We start from the raw sequence: 21,648 nt of genomic DNA on the forward strand, positions 1-21,648 counted from the left end.
CCTTCATCATCTGGACAGACCACCGCAACCTGGAATACCTACGTCACGCCAAAAGACTGAACCCACGACAGGCCAGGTGGTCATTGTTTTTTAACAGATTTTCGTTTTCTCTAACTTACAGATCCGGAAGCAAGAACGTCAAAGCAGATGCTCTGTCCCGAATTCATGACCCGGAAACCACAGCAACCGAACCTGAACCCATCCTGCCTAGAGACTGCATTGTCGGAGCCATGTCCTGGCAGGTTGAAGAGGATGTTAAGGAGGCCCTCCAAGACACGATCGTTCCTAAGGAGTGTCCACCACGACGGCTCTACGTCCCGGAGGGTCTACGAGCACAGGTGATCAATTGGGCACACACCTCTCGTCTTTCTTGCCACCCAGGCACTCGCAGGACCCTGTACGTCGTCGCCCGGAGATTTTGGTGGCCTTCAATGGAGACCTCGGTACATGAATATGTCAAGGCCTGCCCAGTCTGTGCCCGAAATAAAACATCAAACCAACCCCGGATGGGTCTCCTCCAACCACTGCCGATCCCCTCAAGACCCTGGGCGGAGATTTCTATGGACTTTGTGACTGGACTTCCCACTTCACATGGTAAAACCACAATACTCACAGTTGTCGACCGCTTTTCAAAGATGGCCCGCTTTATCCCATTACCCAAGCTTCCCTCAGCCAAAAGAACCGCCGAAGTCATGATCGACCAAGTGTTCAGGATCCATGGATTCCCGCGGCACATAGTGTCGGACCGCGGTCCCCAGTTTGTTTCTCGTTTTTGGAGGGAGTTCTGCAGAGCCATATGGGCAAAGGCGAACTTGACCTCAGGCTACCACCCAGAGGCCAATGGACAGGCCGAGAGGCTCAACCAACAGCTGGAGACCGGACTACGATGCTTGGTCTCCCAAAATCCGTCCTCCTGGAGCAAGAACTTGGTCTGGGTTGCACTGGCGCATAACTCTATACCTACTTCTGCCACAGGAATCACGCCTTTCAAATGTGTGCACGGATACGATCCGCCGTACTTCGCGGACCTGGAGGAGGAAGCCTCAGTTCCTTCGGTCCTCGCCATGACCCGCCGATGTCGCCGAATCTGGTCAGCAGCTCGACTGGCACTTCAACGTCAAGGCGATAGGGTGAAAAGAGCTGCTGACCGGAAGAGGAGGGCCGCACCACAGTACCAGCCAGGCCAAAGGGTATGGCTTTCGACAAAGAATCTTCATCTCAAAGTTCCCTGTCCAAAGTTGGCCCCGAGATTCGTGGGGCCATTCCCGATTGCGAAGACTATAGGCCCTGCCGCCGTGCGCCTTCGCCTACCTCGATCCCTCCGCACCCACCCCACCTTCCACGTGAGCCAGGTCAAGCCAGTCCAGGACAGTTCCCTGGTCCCGCCCGAGCCCGCGCCGCCCCCTCCGGAGATGGTGGAGGGGGGCCCGGTCTATAAAGTGAGAAAGTTGTTGGACGTCAGAAAGCGGGGCCGGGGACACCAGTACCTGGTTGACTGGGAGGGTTATGGGCCTGAAGAACGGCAATGGGTGCCCGCCCGATTCATTGTAGACCCCTCCCTCATCGACGATTTTTATGATGAACACCCCGAGATTCCTGGGCCGTCGAGAGCCGGCCGTTGAGGGGGGGGTACTGTCACGCCGCCACCAGAGTGGCGGGTCATGCTTTTGTTTTTCACAGTCAGGTTCCTGTTTTATTTTGAAATTACTAACTCTCATCTCATCCCAGGTCACTTACCCTTCCTGCAGCTCACTGATAACCGGTCCACGCCCATGATCACCACCACCTGTTCCCAATCAACCCGGACATAAAAGCCACCTGCATTCTCCCCTCCGTTGCCGAAGTGTCACATCTCAGTGCATGGAAGCGTCCTCACAGTCCTTGTTCCACAGTCCTTGTTCCACAGTCCTTGTTCGATGTCTTGCCTTGCCTTGTCTTGCGCCTTTAGTTTGCCCCTTGTTTTCCTCCCTAGCGGAGCGCCTTTAGTTGTCCCTGTTTTTGAGTGCCCTTGTTTTATCTCCAGTTTGGAGCTCTTTTTGTTCTGCCTTTTTTCCCTCCTTGAGAGGTGTTTTTGGTTTCATTGGATTAAAGCTGCAGCCTTGTTGGCCAACTTACACTCTGCGTCTGAGTCCTACCTCCTCGCTTCGTGTCACTGTTCAAGGCAAGAGCAGCTTTGTTTGAACTCCAAATGGTATGAGTTAGGTGTGTTCAACTTCGTTTCATATGAATATAGTTGTCGTCAAATAAGAAATGCAATATTGTATTTCTTATTTATTTTTTTTAAATATCATTTGAGAAGATTTCCTCCTCTGTGTTGTTGAGCTTTCCTGTAATCCACCAATGATTGCGTACCTGTTGCCTTGAGAGCGTCTGTATAAATCATTCACAGCACAGTAAATAGCTGACTCACACCAAAAGACCCTTTTCAACCTACACTGTCACTTTGCAGCTGTCGCATTTCCTAATTTCAACAAGGACTTTGCACTTGGCTGCTTACTGTTTGCTCCTGTCAGCTGTCTGATGTTTGTGTTTGATTGTTTTCATTAATGAGGAATTACCAAGACAAATTTGCGTGACCTCTAATACACTGCATGTTACTCCATTCAGCAAACAAATGGTGCCAAGCAGATCTTTTTGTTTTATGATTTAATACTGAAACTGGTCACTTAATTATTGTCTTGCTGTTTTGTGTAGTATTTTTGTGACAACTGATATAATGTTGGCAAATCACAAGTCTGCTGTCCTGCAATAATAGCGGCTTGTAGTGGTGGTCAGGGGAAGATTCAAATTCAATCTCACATTGTATAATAATGAAAACATGATCTGCTTTGTGTGTGATCATGTTATGTTGTGATTGCAACCCAGTTTTGGGTGTGTGTCAACTCTTTCCTGACGTAGTCTGTGCTGACTGTGCCACAACACGGAGGTCTTGTATTACAGGTTTTCCTGCACGCCCACACGTCAACACACACATACTGTACACTTGATTTGACACAAACACCCACTGGGTGTAGAGAGACTACCTTTTATACCTCTGGTCTGCCTCTTCCAGCCTCAGTGCCGTTGTTGTCTGGTTCAAGTAATGTGTCACTGAGCGGCGGCTGCAGCAGGCAACCATTAATTGCTGACTTAGACGACACGCTCAAGATGGCAGGAGAAAGTGTGTCTGAGGGTCCGGATCTGAAGGAGATGGGAGAGGAGGAACTGTGGGAACTCATCAATGATAACCGCCATCGGCTCTCCTTGGGGGTGCGGCCGTGCATCGTGATCCCGTACCTTAGGCAGGCCAGGGTGCTCACTGAGATGGATGAGGATGAGATCCTCTCCAGCCACAACCTCACCAATCGCTCAATGAGAACAAGTAAGACGTTGCAGCTGCTGTTGTTTTTACTTGTGAAGTCCACATTGAGTAATATTTCCAGTCTGCTCTAGAATGCACACCACATCTCCTTCTTTTAAAAGACTGGTAAATTATTATGGCATGTAATTGAAGTTGCATAATTACATTTTTATAGTCATACTACTGGCAATATTTTAATAGTGCTTTTAGTTGTGAAATGTCAACCTCAAATTGCTTTGGCTGGTAACTCAAAGTGAAAGTTTGTGAATTTACTCTTCTCTGAGGCCAGGTCTGCATTGCAAATGAGAATCTGTTCTCAATTGCCTTACCTGGATAAATAAAGGTTTTAAAAATAATAATAATGAATGAACACTCCCATGATCCGTCACCTTACTGTTGTGGAGGGGTTTGTGTTTATCCTTAGAGCTGTTGTCTGGGGCTTTATGCCCCTGGCAGGTTCACCCATGACAAACAGGTCCTCGGTCAAGGACAAAGCACAGCTCAAAGACCCTTATGATGAATGGAGAAAAAAAAAAAGATTGTGTTTTCCCTTGCCTGGATGTGGGTCACTGGGGCCACATTCTAGAGCCAGGCCTGGAGGTGGAGCTTGTTGGCGAGCGCCTGGTGCACATGCCTGGGTGCAGCCCAAAAGGACAATGTGGGTCCCTCTTTCCATGGGCTCACCACCTGTGGGGGCGGCCGTCGGAGTTGGGGGCATTGTGAGCTGGGTGGTAGCATGAGGCAGGGCCTTGGCGGTCTGAGGTGTGCTGACCTTGACTCGGGACGTTTTGAGGCGTTGGGGGGGAATACTTCAAAGACCTCCTTAATGCCACCTGTGGGGACTCTGAGGTGGGTTCCCTTACCTAAAAAGTTAAAAAGTTTCTTGGTGGGAAGGCCCGGGATGGCCTGATGAAAAGGTCTGGATGTTTTGGGGGCTGTCCCAGCAAACACATACAGTTGGGGCCCATATGGGCACCAGTTGGTCTAGTTGGACTTTGGCTGGGGATGGGCTTACAGTGGATTCTGTTGTTGGGCCTCAGTTGGGCAATAGGTGGGTAGTAGTTACATGGGCTAAACTAAGACTGGGCAAGAAGTGTGTTGTGGCTGGGCTTCACTCCAAATCATTAAAATTTTGTACAATAACATAATGGGCAATGGAGCTTACTCCCTGGCAGGAGTCCTTGTTGACATGTCTCTGCAACATTGCGTGGACAATCGGGGACAGTACCTTTGGACTGGCAGATCAGGGTGGTGGTCCACTTTTTCAAGAAAGGGGTGTATTCTAACTACTGGGGGATCACACTCAAGCTTTCTGTTAAGGTCTATTCAGGGTTAGTAGAGAGGAGCGTCCATCGGGAAGTTCAATCTCAGATCCAGGATGAGCAGTGTGGTTTTCATCCTGGACATAGAGAGAGGACCAACTTAACGCCCTCGGCAGGGTCCTTGATAATTTATGGCAGCGTGCCCAACCACTCTACATGTGTTTTGTGGACTTAAAGAAGGCATTCGACCGTGTCCCTCAGAGGATTCTATTGGAGGTACCGAACTCCCTGATACAGGCCGTTCAATCCCCGTGTGACCATTGTCAGAGTTTGGACCACATTTCCGGTCGTAAGTCGGACTCATTTCCAGTGAGTGTTGGACTCCACCAAGGTTGCCCGTTGTCACTGATTCTGTTGAAACCTTTATGGACAGACTAACCCTTACCCGCCAAGGCATAGAAGGGATCCAGTTTGATGGCCACTGTATTGCATCTCTACTTTTTGCAGATGATGTGGTACAGAAATCTCCAACTCTCACTGGAACAGTCCTCAGTCAGAAAATGGTGGAGTACCTACTTCAGGTCGGGGTTTGCGATCCTGCACCAAGTGGAGTTCAACTATTTTGCGGTGTCTTTTTCTCGGTTGAGGGGATTCTGTAGCAGGAGATTGACAGGCAGATTGGTGCATTTTCTGCAGTGATGCAGACTCTGGATCAGTCCGTTGTTATGAAGAAGTACGTTGCTAGTGCCTCATCGATGTCCACAAGCTGTGGGTTGTGACCAAAAGAACAAGATCCCATACACAAGCGACTGAAATGGTTTTCCTCGACGAGGTGTACTAGTGTTCCCTTCGAGATAGGGTGAGAAGCTCGGTCATCCAGGAGGGCCTCAATGTAGAGCCACTGCTCCTTTGCAGTGAGAGGAGTGTAATGTGGTGGCTCGGGCATCTGATCAGGACACCTGGTTGATGCCTCCTTAGTGAGGTGTTCTGGGCACATCCCACAGGGAGGAGACCCCCGAGACGACCCATGATACTCTAGAGAGACTGTGTCTCCCGACTGGCCTGGGAAGGCCTTGGGATTCCCCTGGGAAGAGCTGGATTTGGTGGCTGGGGAGAGAGAAGTCTGGACTTCCCTGCTAAAGCTGCTGCCCCCACGACCCGAGCCCGAATAAGCAGAAGAAAATGGATGGATGGATAAATAAATACAGTTTGACAACAATAAAGAAACAAAATATATACTGTAATGTACTCTGTTTTCTAGTTAGGGAATAAGGATGATATGCTTGCAGGCCATATGATGGATCTGCTCCGGACCCAAGGCAGGAACGGTGCTGTGGCTTTGCTGGAAAGTCTGATGATCCACTACCCAACCCTCTACACTCAAATTACTGGACGCAAGCCCAGCTCAGAACCCTCAAGATTTAGTGGTTTGTTACCACATGTCCTCTAATACCAAATGAGTTCTATTTTCCGTTTTATTTCCCATATCTCTGACTATGTCTTGGCTCTCTGTCCAGGCCTGATAAAGTATTCAGAACTGACTGAGTACCTTATCAGAGCAGTAACCGGGATGCAGAATGAGCTTCGGGAGGCTCGTTGCGAGGCTGGAAGAATGAGTGCTCGGTGTGCCTCTCTGGAATCTGAGATTCAGCAGATAATGGAGCAAGAAGAAAAGTCGAGAACCCTTCAGTTGGAATATGAGCGCGTACATCGACACTTGTCTTCGCTGCAGCGTGAAGTTACTCAATTAAAGGATGAGAAGTGCGACTTGTATGTACGCTATACTGCAGCCATTGAGGAGAAATCCGCTTTGAGTCTGCGCCTCCATGACCTCAACTTGCAGGTTGGTCGTCATCACTATTGTCTTTGGTTCCAAAAATAGACAGGCCGAAAATACTCCTGATCAAGGTTTCTGATTTCATTGGAAACGTTTAAAATTAATTGAGTCATTGTATCCCACAATTCAGGTTTTATAATACCTTTGTTTGGTTTTGGCTGTACCAATTTATCTGCATTAGTAATTCGAAATTGATACACCAACATTCGTCTATCACTACTGCCGCAGTTCAAGTTTGAGCAGTTGTTAATGATAACTTTTTAAAATGTAATTAGAATGTCACTTTACTAAAATACATGGCAGCTAATGAACAAAACCATGTTACATGCTCACAACACTGCCAAGAATGCCAACCTTCTTAGATAATCAACTTAGTCATCTTTGATGATGATTCACAATGAAGGTATGTTTTCACTAAAAAATAAAAATAAAAAATAAAAATGTGGGAATATTCGGCAATAAACATTATGATCTTGACGTGAAATATGAAAGCAATGCATTAATTGCCTGTCATAATACTTTTCTAGCTATCATTTGGGGGTGGCGTGGCTCAGTGGTAGAGTTGTTGTCGGTTCAATCCCATGCCATTGTGACCCCGTTGAAGTATCATTGAGCAAGATACTGAATTAACTTCTTAAATCTTGTCTAATTTAGAACTGATAAGTTACTGTCGTGTTTGCATGGGTAGGGAACATAGATGTCATTAACATACCAACCCAATATTGTCTAACAACATCACAACCATGGGTCACACTATAAATTGCCAGTAGGTTTAAACATGAATTTGAATGGTTGTTTGACCTAATATACCCTGGCAACCAGCAACCATTGTTTGGCCAAAGTCAGCTAGTGTAGGCTACAGCTTACTTATGATGAAGGATGCACGATACCACTTTTTTTTTTCAGACTGATACCGATACTCAACTCTTGAGTAGTCACTTATACCGATACCAGTTACCAATACAACAATTACATAAAATTCCCCCACACAAAATGACAGATAATTTTAAAGAAAGACCTATTAATCCCAATATAGTATTTTTTCCTTAAAATTGCGGGTAATTAACTCTTTTACACACATTAATTTAAAAAAAAAAAAAAAAACGATTTTGAGCATTTTAACTCATCTTTCAAGGCAAACAGAATATTGTGTACTTTTACTGCATATACAATGTGGGTACCAAATGAAAGATCGCATTCCATTCTTTCATTAGAAAAAAAAAGTTGTTTCTACCTTATTCTGTTCATTAGTAATAATAATCATTTGAAAAGAGGTCATTTGAGTGAAAAGATGAGAAAACAAGCTTTTTGTGAAGATACATTTTCTCCACAACAGTCACTTTGACACAAAATATTTTTGTTTTGCTGCGATTGGTTGGCAACCAGTCCAGGGTGTCCCCCGCCTACTGCCCAGAGCCAGCTGAGATAGGCGCCAGCAGCCCCCGCGACCCTTGTGAGGAATAAGCGGTCAAGAAAATGGATGGATGGATGGATGGATTTTTGTTTTGTGACGCTCTGCAAATTCGCTTTAATGTGACAAAGGTTTTGATCATTCACGCCATCCTTGAAAACATTTCATCCAATTTCATCAGATTCCGTCATGTTTCATTGTAATTCCGTACACCAGCAGCCCCTTGAAAAGAGATGCTGCCATCTGCTGAACATAGTTAGTGTTTTTGATTCCACAATCCATTGAACAGGCACGGCTCCACTTAGATTTTGCACTTCCCATTGACTAAACAAAAAAACAAAAAAAAACAAAAAACGTAGTTGACGTCATTTAATGTTTATGGCGGCATACATCGCAATTTTACTTATCGTTATTAAACGTTTTTGGCAGTCAAAGAGTTAATGGCAATTTTCAATTCCTCTTAATTTCTAGTTCCTGATTGTAAAAGGGCCACTAGAGGGCAGCTGATACTGGTGTTGGCCACCCTCACAAGTACCGATACCTTAAAGAAAGGCTGTTATTGGCACTGATACCGATACCTTGCATTGGTACTTACCCATCTCTATTTCTGATTATGATTAGCGGTATAGAAAATGGTTAAATGAAAGATGACTGCCCGCAACTATGACATCACCATTTTTTTTTCCCCCATATGTGTACTATTATCACAGCATAACTAGTAGTGCCTTGACAATAAACAAGAATGAAAGCAATTTGATCTGCATTGCACTTCATGTAGGCCTACATGTTATTATTTTGTTTTCAAAACAATGTTCAATGAGCCCCAGGCACATATGGCTCATAAAGGTGCATAGACTTGATGTTTTTGTTGAAATCAGCACAATTCATAGATATATGGCATATTTTGACCTGCATTCATTGATCTGGCTTGGTTCAGCAAACATTATAGTAAATCATCTGTGCAAAATATGTATCATGTTAATTATCCAGAGATTTGGTTTGTTAAAACAAAGTCATGATGATGAGATTCAATCTTACTGTGGTTGAAACGAATGAATTAGCATAACAGCTAATCATTAAACAATTTAATAAAGCATTTAAATTTTGCATACAGTGTTAACAATTTGTGTCAAGCGGATAATTATGACATCCACATCACTTTCAAAAGACATATTCGCTAGTTGCTACTAACATTGATATCTGTTGTTGATGAATCGATACTGTACCTTGAGAAGAAACAATGTGATGTATCACAATATCAATATTTTCTCTCACCCCTAGTTAGAGTACCTTCCAGTGATGGTTTATGGCTCTTCTGTCCTGTGTGGTGACAGGTATATCAGCTGCAAACAGAACTGCAAAAGGCCCAAACCGAGAATGACTTCCAGAAACGGCGCTCTCTGAGAAGCGTGCCTTTAGCTGAGGCGTCTCAGCTGCAAGAGGAAGTCAGGAGTCTGCGCTGCCAGTTAGTCAAGATAGAGAAACTGAACCCAGTGAGAGCACAAAAAAAAAATTAGAAAGCACTATTTTAGCACCCATGTTGGTATGTCATTGGCTCTCACTATTTGTCAGGCTCATCAGGACATTCTGGCTCAGGACCTGGCGGAGGCTATTGACAGCCAAGTGGAGCTTGCAAGTCAGCTCGGGTGTTATCGAGAAGAGAATCAACAAATGCACAGAGAGAAGCAAGAGGTGAGTTTCATGACTGCGAGATGGAATACGTCATTCAGGATTCTGGGAGTTCCTGATTAGCAACTATGTACCTTAGGTTACAATGCCCTTGAGCCAGGCAGTGCTCATTTGACTGCACAGGAATGGAATGGGGACATCTTGTGCTACAAATACATTTGTCACCAGTTATACATTGATGTGGTTTCTGTGTGTAGTTAGGCATCGTGTTGACTTATCATCAAACTTTGTGTGTCTATATAATTCTAATTAATTATAATGTGTATCATTGTTCAGCTTCTGGATCAGAATGAGTGTCTGACGCTCCAAGTGCAGCAGCTGACCCTGGACTGTAACATGCACCAACAGAAGAGCACTGTGATCCAGAACCAGATGAGAGAGCTGCAGACAGAGAGAGACCAAGTAAGAACGAGTACACAATTTAGACCTTTATAGGGCATTAAGTTACTGGAAGTTTAATTATTAAATCAAAACCACAGCCCCTCTTGAAGTGATAGAATAGTTTTAACTCAGTCTATCAACCATGAAAGTTTTTAACCCCGAAAATAATTGTGCCACCGTACAAACTTGTAAAAGCCAAACTCTGCTGGGGGATGCTCCAGCTCATGCGCCACCCTAACGGGCGTTGTGAATGCTACTCCTTTTCAAATATGTGTAAACAAACTATGATGTTGTATTTCGTCCCTCATCGATCGCCACAGCATGGAAATACCTTACCGTCATTGACATAATTTAGTGGGAGGTGGTCATCTCCGCTGCTTTAGGGCTGTCTTCCTAGTTTTTGATATTGATGTTGCAAATCGTTCAGTCCTTGTGGTGATGTGATACAACCAACCAGGGTTGTATTTTGTTTTGAGTTTTGATTTTTAAATGTAGTCAGTTTTAATTACTTTTCACAACGGTTCTGTTATTGGTTTTAGTTATTTAAAAAAAAAATTAAGTTTGAGTGAATTTCAGTATTAGTTTTCGTTTTGTTTTTTTTGTTTGTTTGTTGTTGTTTTTTAAAGAGTATTAGTTGCACGTAATATTTGAAAAAGGTAACACATTTCTTACCTAACGTTGCATTTTTGGCTGAGTTAAAATCACATTTAAAATCAACCACAAAGGCTGATGTATTAAATTAATTACTAAAGACTAAAACAAGGGACATTTTAGTTATAATTATAGATAGTTTTAGTTAATTTTGTAACTGTAAAATTACGTTTCAATTAGTTTTCTTTTTTTAAGGCTTTTCATTTTTATTTTATTTCTTTAACAAAAATCTTTTTGAATTTTAGTTTGAGTTATTTCGCTAGGTTTCGTTAACTAAAATGACCTTGAATGAATAAATAAGCTCTAACAACATTGGAAAAAGAAAACTTTGCAAACACCGTCGCACAGACAGTCCAGAAAGAGTTGCTGGTGATAGATCTGTGGCCAGAGCAGTCCAGCCCCCTCGACTCTATTGCCACAGGGTGCAGCTTGACCACAATTACAAGATATGACTCTAATGTAACAGCTGGAATTGTGCTGTTAAACATTAGTACACAGTTGCCGTCTTGTAAATAGTCACCTTGCAAAATTCACAGTCTCAGTCTGAAACCAGGTTGAACCTAAAAACTCTAAAGTAGTCTTGAGATGTGAGCAGGTGAGAGACAGCAATTTTCCAATAATCTTCTCCAAATCTTATCCAAGTTTTCTGATGTACAGTTAGCACAGTGCTTCTCAAATGTGTCTGTGAACAAGCCATTGAATTTTTCCAGATGGCGTCATGGGGCAGATAATTGACGCTCTGCTGAGCCTAAAGTTAAAATTAGCGAATTGCATAATCAACGTCAGCTTCTGGCGATGTGCCTCTTACTAAAATTGCCACATGTAATTAGGCTTGGTGAAGTGTTGTGTTTCTGTAAAGCGCTTTGTGACAGCTAAGGCTGTTTGAAAGCGCTATATAAATGAAGATGACTTGACTTGAGAATCAGTCTCAGTGCAGAAGATGCAGTCTGCAGCAGCTTCACATTTGGGGCGATGCACGGGTGAATATCTCCTGCTCCTACTACAGCTGGGAGAGAGTCGCGAGAGGCAAGACTCTCTGATGACGCCAGGAAAAGTTGCTAAATTCGTCAGGGGTCTTGTTTTTGAAAATTGTCACCAAACCGGTCTGAATATTTGCAAAACAAAGCAACACATTCCTTGCCCCTTTACCCTTTAGGACAGGGGTGTCCAAACTTTTTCATTTGACGGCCAGATACAGAAAATCAGAAGGAGGCAAGGACCACATAATGTTATGAACAGAAATTGTGTTTAGTCCTAAAAATTGTACAAATAATTTATTTGTGCTTTTGCATATTTATAAAAATGCTACAATATATAAACCAATTTATTTGTAATATGGCAGTAGGGTTATTATAGCTTTGGAATTTTTCATTTTAGTTAGTTTTCAGGGTAGTTCTGTTAGCTTTTATTAGTTTTAGTTCTTTAATAAATGCTTAGTTTTAGTTTAGTTTTAGTTCCAGTATTAGTTTTTTTATGTTATTACTTGTGCGCAATATTTAAAAAACACCATGTGAGCGACGCCATCTGACGGTGCTTTTTTTATTGGCTGCTGCTAGATGACGTCACTTCTGTGTGACATACTTTCAAACGTCATTATTCCGGTTTATATCAAAATAAAACGAAAAGTCACATTTAAAATCATCCCCAAAGGCTCATGTATGAAATTATTAATTACAAAAGACTAAAACAAAGAACATTTTTGCTTTAATTATAGTTAGTTTTAGTTAGTTTTGAAAACATAAAATGTGGTTTCAGTTAGTTTTCATTTTTTTTAAAAGCATTTTCGTTTTTTATTTTATTTTGTGAACAAAATTGTTTTTCGAATTTTAGTTTTAGTTTTTTCATTAGTTTTAGTTTTTTCATTAGTTTTAGCTAACTAAAATAACCTTTAATGGCACCTGTGTTTTTCGACACCCTCCCTTCTTACTATGACCATCTCCAAACATTTTTGGTTTTGTTAATTTATTTTAACTGGGTCAAATGCCATTTTTAGCATATGCTGCGGGCCACTGAAAAATGGACGGCGGGCCACAAATGGTCCCCGGGCTGTAGTTTGGACACCACTGCTTTAGGACATGATGCTTCAGCACACAGGGAACAGGTTGAATAGTGGCTAAATTCCATTAGACAGTCCTGCTTCCTCAAAACGTGGATTTTTAATGAATGTCTAAAGAAAGGGTAAAAAGTACAATATAATTACTGATGCTTATGTTACTTTGACAAAAATATGTCACGACAGTGAGGGGGAAAAAAGTGCAATGTGTATCGTTAAGCTTACCAAATATGGCACCTTGCCCATATGAGTGTTTGAATGTAACAAAAGCTAGGCACATGCCAAACCCAGAAAGGCACTCACAACATGAGGATTGGACTCATTAGGACTAATAGATTACGAGTCGTTATTCATCTGTGAAATCACGTGAGAAGACTATGAGTGTGTGTTAACGCTGAATTGCAATGGTGTCTGTACTTCCTAGGCATACCTTTCCAGAAACGAGGCCCAGACTCAGATCGCCTGCATCCTGGCTGAGAAGGACATCCTGAGGTCTCAAATGATGGAGCTCCAGGAGAGAGCTTTTATTGTGAATGCCAAACACAGCAAAGAATGGCAGAGCTCTAATGTAATTTGGGGCCAAAAATGCATTGGCATACAGAGCAACAGAAATTTGAATGAAGTCCCTTTTTCCCCCACAAGGAGAGGGGGGTTGGCTGGGAGTGTCCTATATCCAGCTCTGAAGAGTCATCATTCCCAAACAGACGCAGACTTCGCCGCATGAAACCAGTTAGTCCGTTGTCACTGAGTTCATTTGCACCACAGGTATGTGAATGAAAGTTGAACAATTGGCATAGCTAAAGAGAGCATTTGAAACCTTATACAGACAAGGATTGGCTAAAAATATTTCCTTATTCACAAGCAACATAATAAACCTTCAGTGGCTTCACAATAGTGAGCAGTTTTTTGACGATGACATCTTTTGATATTTGGTTCATTTCCAGGTGCTAGCACTTTTAAAACAATTGTGACTATTTTTTACAAACACAACCCAATGGACAAATCCAAATATTAGTCATGAAGTAAGCATTTGCTTAAATGAACACCTCACTTTGGCGTGTTTTGCCAACCTCTATTTAAGCACTTCTAAATTTAACTTTTTTGATCACCAGCCAATGTGGCTAATAACTTTAAATTTATCAGCCAATCAGAATTTCCACGGGCCATTTATTTATTTATTTTACTTTACGCTGTTTTAATCTACGTCGCTGACGCTATCTACTGTATGTTCATTTTTCACACATGAGCATATTAAACGTGATTATGTAAGGCAAGGCAAGGCAAGTTTATTTGTATAGCACATTTCATACACAAGGCAACTCAATGTGCTTAACACAAGGAAAGACAACACATAAGCATCAAGAAACAGTAGTTAACATTCAGAGTAAGAAAAATAAATGAAAATAGGTTACAAATTTTACTAAAAAGAGCATACAATAACAATCATAAAACATTATTCAACAAACTTTGAAACATTTAACATAAGGAAGTTTAAAATAATAAAAAACACTTAATTAAAGCTGTTTATTAAAAGTCCCTAATCAAAGGTATAAGAAAAAAAGCAAAGGTTTTAACCTGGATTTAAAAGCATTTACACTCGGGGCTGACTTCACTTCTGTTGGTAGCCTATTCCATCTGTGTGCAGCATAATAGCTAAATGCAGCTTCACCATGTTTGCTTCGAACTCTGGGTTCCACTAGTTGGCCCAAGTCAGTCGATCTCAGAGCCCTGCTGGGTTTGTACTCAATCAGCATTTCTTGGATATATTCAGAACCCAAACCATTTAGTGATTTATAGACGAGTAGCAGAACTTTAAAATCGATTCTACAGCTGACTGGGAGCCAGTGTAAATCCTTAAGTACTGGAGTAATATGTTCTGATCTCTTTGTTTTGGTCAGAACTCGAGCTGCAGCGTTCTGAATGAGCTGCAATTGTCTCATGTTCTTTTGAGAGAGTCCAGTCAGAAGACCGTTACAGTAATCTAGTCTGCTGGATATAAAAGCATGGATAAGCTTCTCTTGGTCTGCTTGAAGCATGCAGTCCTTCAGTCTGGATATGTTTTTCAGCTGGTAAAAGGCTGTTTTAGTGATGAATTTAATATGATTGCTGAAGGTCAGGTCTGAGTCTATTAGTACCCCAAGATTTCGAACTTGGTCTTTAGTTTCTAAATACAGTGACTCAAGCTGTTTTTGTAACAGCAATCCTCTTTTCTTTATTGCCGAAAACAATAAGCTCCGTTTTGTTTTCGTTCAGCTGAAGGAAATTTTGGTTCATCCAGTTGTTAATGTGCTCTACCGAATGACACAATACGTTAATAGAACTGCTGTCATTTGGGGACATTGATAAATACAGTTGTGTGTCATCTGCATGTGGCAGAATAGAGATGCCCCTTACCACAAGGGGACAGAGTGCCTCTAATTAAGGAGGTGCCTATAAATAGGTCAGCGCAGCGCCAGTCTGTCCCTCTTCCACTTCCTTTTCCTCCTTTACGGAGTTGACAGACGTGACGCGTGCGTTGACGTGGTCTGTGTGCGGGTGGTGTCGGACCCAAGTGAAGGTATGCGTGCTTTTATCGACTTGGCCCATTCATGATTTTAGAAACTTACTCTCGTACTGCTTGGTTACAGCAACGTGGTATATGTTGGAGCGTGACTGTTCCCTGGTGTCCGGGTGGGTGCGCGCTGCTTCCTGCAGGTAGGGCGTTGGCTGTCCACCTTGTGCAAGGGCAGGGCAGGGGAACAAGCTTTAATTGCTTTTACCCTGTTGTCCAGCCATTAATTGTGGAGCCGCACTGGGTATCTCCTCCCCACGCTGTGACCTTGCCATTGTGCGCTCCGGTAAGGAATATGAATTCCTTTTTGTGCTAGTTGTGAAGACCTTTTTATTTCTAATTAATTTGTAATTGAGTAATTTGTCTTCCAGTGTGGCACAAATCCGGGTCATACTGTTGTCTTGGCTTTTTATCATCTTAAAATTGGCTTTTAAACACCGTTACCTTCCTGACAACTTCCCCTCCTGTTTGGGCGGTGACCTGGGTTGGCTGAACTGTTGGGACTGACCCAGGCGAAGTGTTGCCGCCGCGGAGCCCTTCCATTTATTGAATATTTTTAACTGTTTGGATTCTTTGTTTTATATTAAGTGTTTCTTTTAACACTATGGGTATTTTATGTTTTTATTTTTTGTTCTGCCAGATGACTTTGGGTGAAGTGGTGTTGGTTGTTTGCTTCTTTTAATTTGTGTTTTGCGGCAGCGGTCCCCCTGGTGGTGGTCCCGATTTTCCCACTTATTTGGTTTGCTGTGTCACGGGTGCTGTGTAGTGTTTGGAGTTCCCCCTTTTTTTTGGTACCGCTGTCGTGGTAAGTCCCCCAGTCCTGTGGTGTTTTTAGCAGTCCCAGACCACTTTCTTTTGTTGTCAGGTGGTTGTTGTTTTTTTAAGCTTTTAATTTGTTAATAAACTCATGATATTTTGGAATCACATCTTGTCCTGTGGATGTTTAAACTGCGTGCCTTTTATTTGTGAAGCTTGTTTTAGACTCCTGGGGTGCAAGTCCCCAGGTGGCGTTGTCCCCCACTAACTAAGCCACTTTGCCACAATCTGGCGTTGTCGGCAGGGCCCACTATTAAAGGACAGATGTGATTTTCCAAAAGAGGAAAAAAAAAAAAAAATTCTTATTGTTGGTTTATTTTATTTTTTTTATTTTGTGTGTTGAGTATTTTATTGGCATAAGCCAAGACAGCAGCAATAAATCAGAATTATTTTTTTTAGAAATTATTATTATTATTTTTCTCTCTCATCCTAGTGGAAACCTGGGTGAGGGCATGGAGGAGGAAGTACAGCAGCTTCGGGAGCTTGTTCTGCAATTGAAGGCAGACAATGAGCGTCTGCTTCGGGAGCGTGGCGTGCCTCATTCGGGCCCCAGTGGGGCAGTCTCTGGGTCTCCTGGTCCAGCCGTTGGTGCTCCACCTGTTGTAACTGAGCGGTTGGTGGTTATACCTAGAGAGCGCAGATGTCCCATGTTTAATGGCAAGTCGAGCATTAGTGTGTCTGAGTGGGTTGAGGAGATAGAGGCATGCATGCGGGCCCGGCACCTCTCGGCTGCGGACCAGGCCCTCTTTATTATTGACCATTTGGAAGGAGAGGCACGAGAAGAAATTAGATTCAGAACAGCTACAGAACGAGATGACCCAGTTTGCTTTTTTGCAATTTTGCGAGAGTTGTATGGTCAAACTCATTCCTACATCACTCTGCAACAGGCCTTTTTTGCTAGACAGCAGCAGGAAGGTGAGTCGCTGCAGGAGTTCTCTTTGGCCTTGTTATCTCTTATGCAACCTATACAGCAGAGTGCACCCAATGGGATGCCAAATGCTGATGTTTTGCTTCGTGACCAGTTTGTAGAGCATGTGCTTGACAGTTCCCTGCGTCGTGAGCTGAAGCAAATGGTCCGGCGTCAGCCTGCAGCTTCCTTGTTGGAGGTGCGAAGTGAGGCCATAAGGTGGGAGAGGGAGGGACGTCCGGGAGGTTCTCGGGGGCGTAGCTACTCTCTTCCATCTGGTCACGGTCTTCAGTTTCGTGTTCAGGGCAGTTCCGTTCCAGCCCCTGTTGCTGCTCCCCATGGGCCCAGTCTTACGGAGCTGATGGACCTTTTGAAGCGCCAACAAGGGCAGCTGGATGAGCTAACACGCTCGGTTGCCGCCTTGCAGGCTCCCCAAACTCTGAGTCGGGTGTCACAAAACAATGTGATTTGCCGTAGGTGTCAACAACCTGGACACTTTGCCCGCCAGTGTGATGGCGAGCGCGTCCCCTTTCGTGCCCGTGCTCATTCTGTCGCAGGTTTAGCTATCTTCCTCCTAGACCTTTGCCTGCTCAGCAGTCGGAAAACTGACGCCTGCTGAGTTGTTGAGCCAAAGCTCAGTAGGGGAATCTCCAGGCTCCATAGACTGCAAACCGACTAGCCTAATGTCGTCTTGTCCAAGTGTTGATGTTCTTATGGGTGTTGTCTCAGTGTTGTGCTTGGTGGATACTGGGTCCATGGTATCCACTATAACTGAGAGCTTTTTCCAGCTGCATTTTGCCCCATGGGGTTATGATCGCTTGCGGTCTTGTCACTGGCTACAGCTGCGTGCAGCTAACGGCCTAGCCATCCCATATGTTGGCTATTTGGAGCTTGATGTGACTCTTTGTGAGAAGGTAATACCACGTTGTGGTGTCTTGGTAGTCAAGGACCCACCTGGAGCGGCCTCCTCACCCCCGGGAGTCCTGGGGAGGAATGTGATCCGACGCTGCTATCGACATCTTTTTGGGAGATATGGTCGGTCTTTGTTTGAGTCACCCTCTGTGTTGTTGGCCCCTGATCAAATCGTTGAGGCCCTTCAGAAGTGCCACCAGGTTGCTGTACAGGCTCAGGAAGACCCTACCGGTTCAGTTAGGGTGCAAGGTAAACGAGCTATTCGTATCCCTGCTGGCTTCATGAAAATGGTGGCTAGTACCTGCTCCTCACATTTTGAGAACCAGACTGTGCTCTTTGAGCCCTCTGATTCCGGCTTGCCAGCTGGGTTGCTGGAATCTCCATGTTTGGTTCAGGTTGTCCGGGGTATGATTCAGGTTCCAGTGGTAAACGTGGCAACCATGGATATACTTCTGTACCCACGGACTTCTCGGTGTTCTCAGAGGGGCTCAGGTTGTTAGCCTACCTACGGGGGTAAGCGAAGTGCAGCCTTTCACGGCTACAGTCTCATTGCAAGAATCCACCATTTCAGCACCTAAAGAGGCCCCTCAAGTGGATCTGTCAATGCTGACGGGAGAGGAGCAGGTTGAAGTGAGATCAGTGTTGCAAAAGTATAGCTCTGTCTTTGCAGTTCATGATGGAGATTTGGGCTGTACTAATCTCATTTCCCACAATATTCCACTCCTTGATGACGTTCCAGTTAGACAAAGATACCGTCGCATTCCTCCCTCAGAATATGAGGACGAGAAGGCCCACATCAACCAGCTGTTGGGGGCTCAAGTCATTAAGGAAAGTAGTAGTCCTTACGCCTCACCTATTGTCTTTGTCCGGAAGAAGGACGGAAGCCTGCGCTTGTGTGTTGATTACCGCCTCCTTAACAGCAAAACCCGCAAGGATGCTTTCCCACTGCCACGCATTGAGGAAAGCTTGGATGCGCTTTGTGGAGCTCATTGGTTTTCAACGATTGACCTCGCAAGCGGGTACAACCAGGTGCCAGTTTCTGAACCGGATCAACACAAGACTGCCTTCTGTACCCCTTTCGGACTTTTTGAGTTCAATCGGATGCCCTTTGGGCTGTGTAATGCCCCAAGTACGTTCCAGTGGTTGATGCAAAGGATGTTTGGAGATCAGCAAGGACAGTCACTCTTACTGTACCTTGATGATATTGTGGTCTTCTCCTCAGTTGCACAACATCTACAGCGGATGGAACTGGTGCTTGGTCGGCTTCAAAAGGAAGGCCTGAAAGCTAAGTTGGAGAAGTGTAACTTCTTCCAGAAAGAAGTGAAGTATTTGGGCCATGTCATTTCAAGCGAAGGAGTTTCTACTGATCCTGACAAGATTGATGCAGTTTCCAAGTGGAGACAACCAAGTCATGTCTCGGAGCTACGCTCATTCTTAGGATTTGCAAGCTATTATCGGCGCTTTGTTCAGGGCTTTGCGCAATTGGCTGCCCCTTTGCATAAATTAGTGACTGAGCTTACAAGAAAAGACCGGGAGAGTTTCAGAACAGGCCCTGGGTGCTGCTTAGACAGCACAGTGTGAGGCCAGTTTCGAGGCCTTGAAAGCAAGGTTGGTTTCGGCACCAGTGTTGACCTATGCTGATTTTTCTCGCCCTTTTATTCTGGAGGTTGACGCTAGTCACAGCGGTCTCGGGGCAGTGCTTTCACAAGAAACTGGCAGGGGAGTTCAGCTGGTGGCATATGTAAGTCGTGGCCTTAGACCTACTGAGTGCAATATGGATAATTACAGCTCCATGAAATTGGAATTCCTGGCGCTGAAATGGGCTATGACTGAAAAGTTTCGGAAATATCTGTTGGGGCACAAGTGCCTGGTCTTCACAGATAACAACCCGCTGAGCTATTTGCAGACTGCCAGACCGAACATCGCTGGGCTGCGCAGCTGGTGGCATTTGATTTTGATATCAAGTACCGAACAGGTTGCAGCAATCATAATGCTGATGCCTTGTCGAGGCAAATACTTGTCCAGCTCTGGTTGGGTGGAAAGTGTTGTGCCAGGCACTGCCGTCCCTAGTGGCGTCCAGCATGCGGTGTGCCCAGGTGAGAGGCTGGTGGCAACTCGGGCGGGGGGGGCGGGGGGGGGGGGGGGTAATATCTGCTTGTCCATCTTCTTCGTCAGCAGATATTCAAACCCTGCAGGAGGCTGACTCTCTCATAAATGAGTTTTTGGTGTTCTGGCGGAGGCAGGCTCAACCAACAGCAGTGGAGAGACTTCAGGTTTCCAAGGCAGTGATGGCACTGGTGCGCCAGTGGGACCGTTTGGTGGAAAGAGGGGGTGCTGTATCGGGAACTTTTCCAGCCTGATGATGGTCGTCAACTGCTCCAGCTGGTTTTACCTGCAGTCCTTAAGCAGGAGACAATGACTTGTCTGCATCAGGACCATGGCCATAAGGGCATTGATCGAACCACTGACCTGGTGAGACAGCGTTGTTACTGGCCAGGAATGGCCTCAGACATCAAGCAATGGGTTCAACAGTGTGACCGCTGTCAGGTCGCTAAAGACTCTGGGTCAGTGCCACACAGCTTTATGGGTGATTTGTTCGCTTCCGAGCCAAATGAGATTTTGGCTTTTGATTTTACCCTGTTGGAACCGTCCCGTGGTAGTTTTGAAAATGTCCTTGTTATGACTGTTTTCAGTAAATACTCAATTGCTGTTCCTACCCGGGATCAAAGGGCTTCTACCGTAGCCCATGTTCTTTTGACGGAGTGGTTTTACAAGTTTGGCGTTCCAAGTCGACTCCACTCGGACCAGGGTAGGAGCTTTGAAAGTGCTTTGCTTCATCAGCTCTGCTGTTTATACGAGGTTGCCAAGTCCCGCACAACCCCTTATCATCCAGCAGGCAATGGGCAGTGTGAGCACTTTAACAGAACACTTCACAACCTTCCACATGCTCTGCCATTTTCCAGAAAACGGGATTGGGTCTCTTGTCTACCCCAGGTATTATTTGCTTATAATACCACACCACATCAGAGTACAGGAGAGTCACCCTTTTAACTGATGTTTGGCAGAGAGACTCGTCTCCCTATAGATTTCCTTCTAGGGCGAGTTCAGAACCCTGTACGTGGGGAAGTACAGGATTGGGTTGTCGAGCATCAAGCTAGACTTCATGTAGCTTTTGAAGGTGCTAAAGAGATTATTTGCCGCTGCTGCCCGTAGGAAGGTGCACCATGACCAACATGTTGGTGATGCACCGTTGCGTGTAGGTCAATTGGCATATTTGAGAGATCAGTGTTAGGGGTCGTCACAAAATTCAGGATGTGTGGAGTCCTGTTGTCCATCAGGTCCTAAAAGCCCCAACAGATCAAGGAGCAATGTACACTGTAGCGCCAGTGCAAGATTTGCATCGGGTGCGTACAGTCCATCGAGACATGGTGAAAGCTGTCCTCAGGCCTGAAAATCAGGGACCTGATCCAAGGCCCCTCTCGCCATGTGGCCAAAGACGTGGGGAGAGTGATTCCCTTGGTGATGATTTGTGGCTTTTGGTACCTGAAACATCTTTACCCTCTGGCTCTGCAGGGCCGAGGAGTTGTCCTGTTGCAACACCTTTGGTGGGTCAGGCTAGATCCAGTCCACCTTTAGCTGGCATGAAACCAGTAGGTCCACCCTTGTCTACAGCAGAACAACCATGCACTAGCCAGCAGGAATTGCGTCGGACCCTTCGTTCAAACGCTGGCCACCACTCTAATGTGCACAATCTTCTGTTGCCTGCAGGCCAGCATGAACACCATACACAGCAAGCATATCCTGTGTCCAATGTTCAGATGGCTGTTTTTAGACCTTG

At 44.6% G+C, this 21,648-nt stretch overlaps 1 protein-coding gene across 1 annotated transcript in view; it reads left to right on the forward strand.

Moving 5' to 3' along the window:
* Positions 1–3,022: 3,022 nt before the first annotated feature.
* Positions 3,023–21,648, forward strand: part of card14 (caspase recruitment domain family, member 14) — a 53,209-nt gene continuing 34,583 nt past the window's right edge. The window contains exons 1-8 of the mRNA XM_077524262.1: positions 3,023–3,361; positions 5,892–6,029; positions 6,120–6,445; positions 9,185–9,343; positions 9,423–9,542; positions 9,816–9,941; positions 13,049–13,192; positions 13,267–13,389. Of these exons, the coding sequence (XP_077380388.1) occupies positions 3,148–3,361; positions 5,892–6,029; positions 6,120–6,445; positions 9,185–9,343; positions 9,423–9,542; positions 9,816–9,941; positions 13,049–13,192; positions 13,267–13,389 (1,350 nt within the window). The 5' untranslated portion in view covers positions 3,023–3,147. The remainder of the gene's footprint in view (positions 3,362–5,891; positions 6,030–6,119; positions 6,446–9,184; positions 9,344–9,422; positions 9,543–9,815; positions 9,942–13,048; positions 13,193–13,266; positions 13,390–21,648) is intronic.

This window comes from Festucalex cinctus, chromosome 6, assembly GCF_051991245.1.
Source record: "Festucalex cinctus isolate MCC-2025b chromosome 6, RoL_Fcin_1.0, whole genome shotgun sequence".
Lineage (NCBI taxonomy): Eukaryota > Metazoa > Chordata > Actinopteri > Syngnathiformes > Syngnathidae > Festucalex > Festucalex cinctus.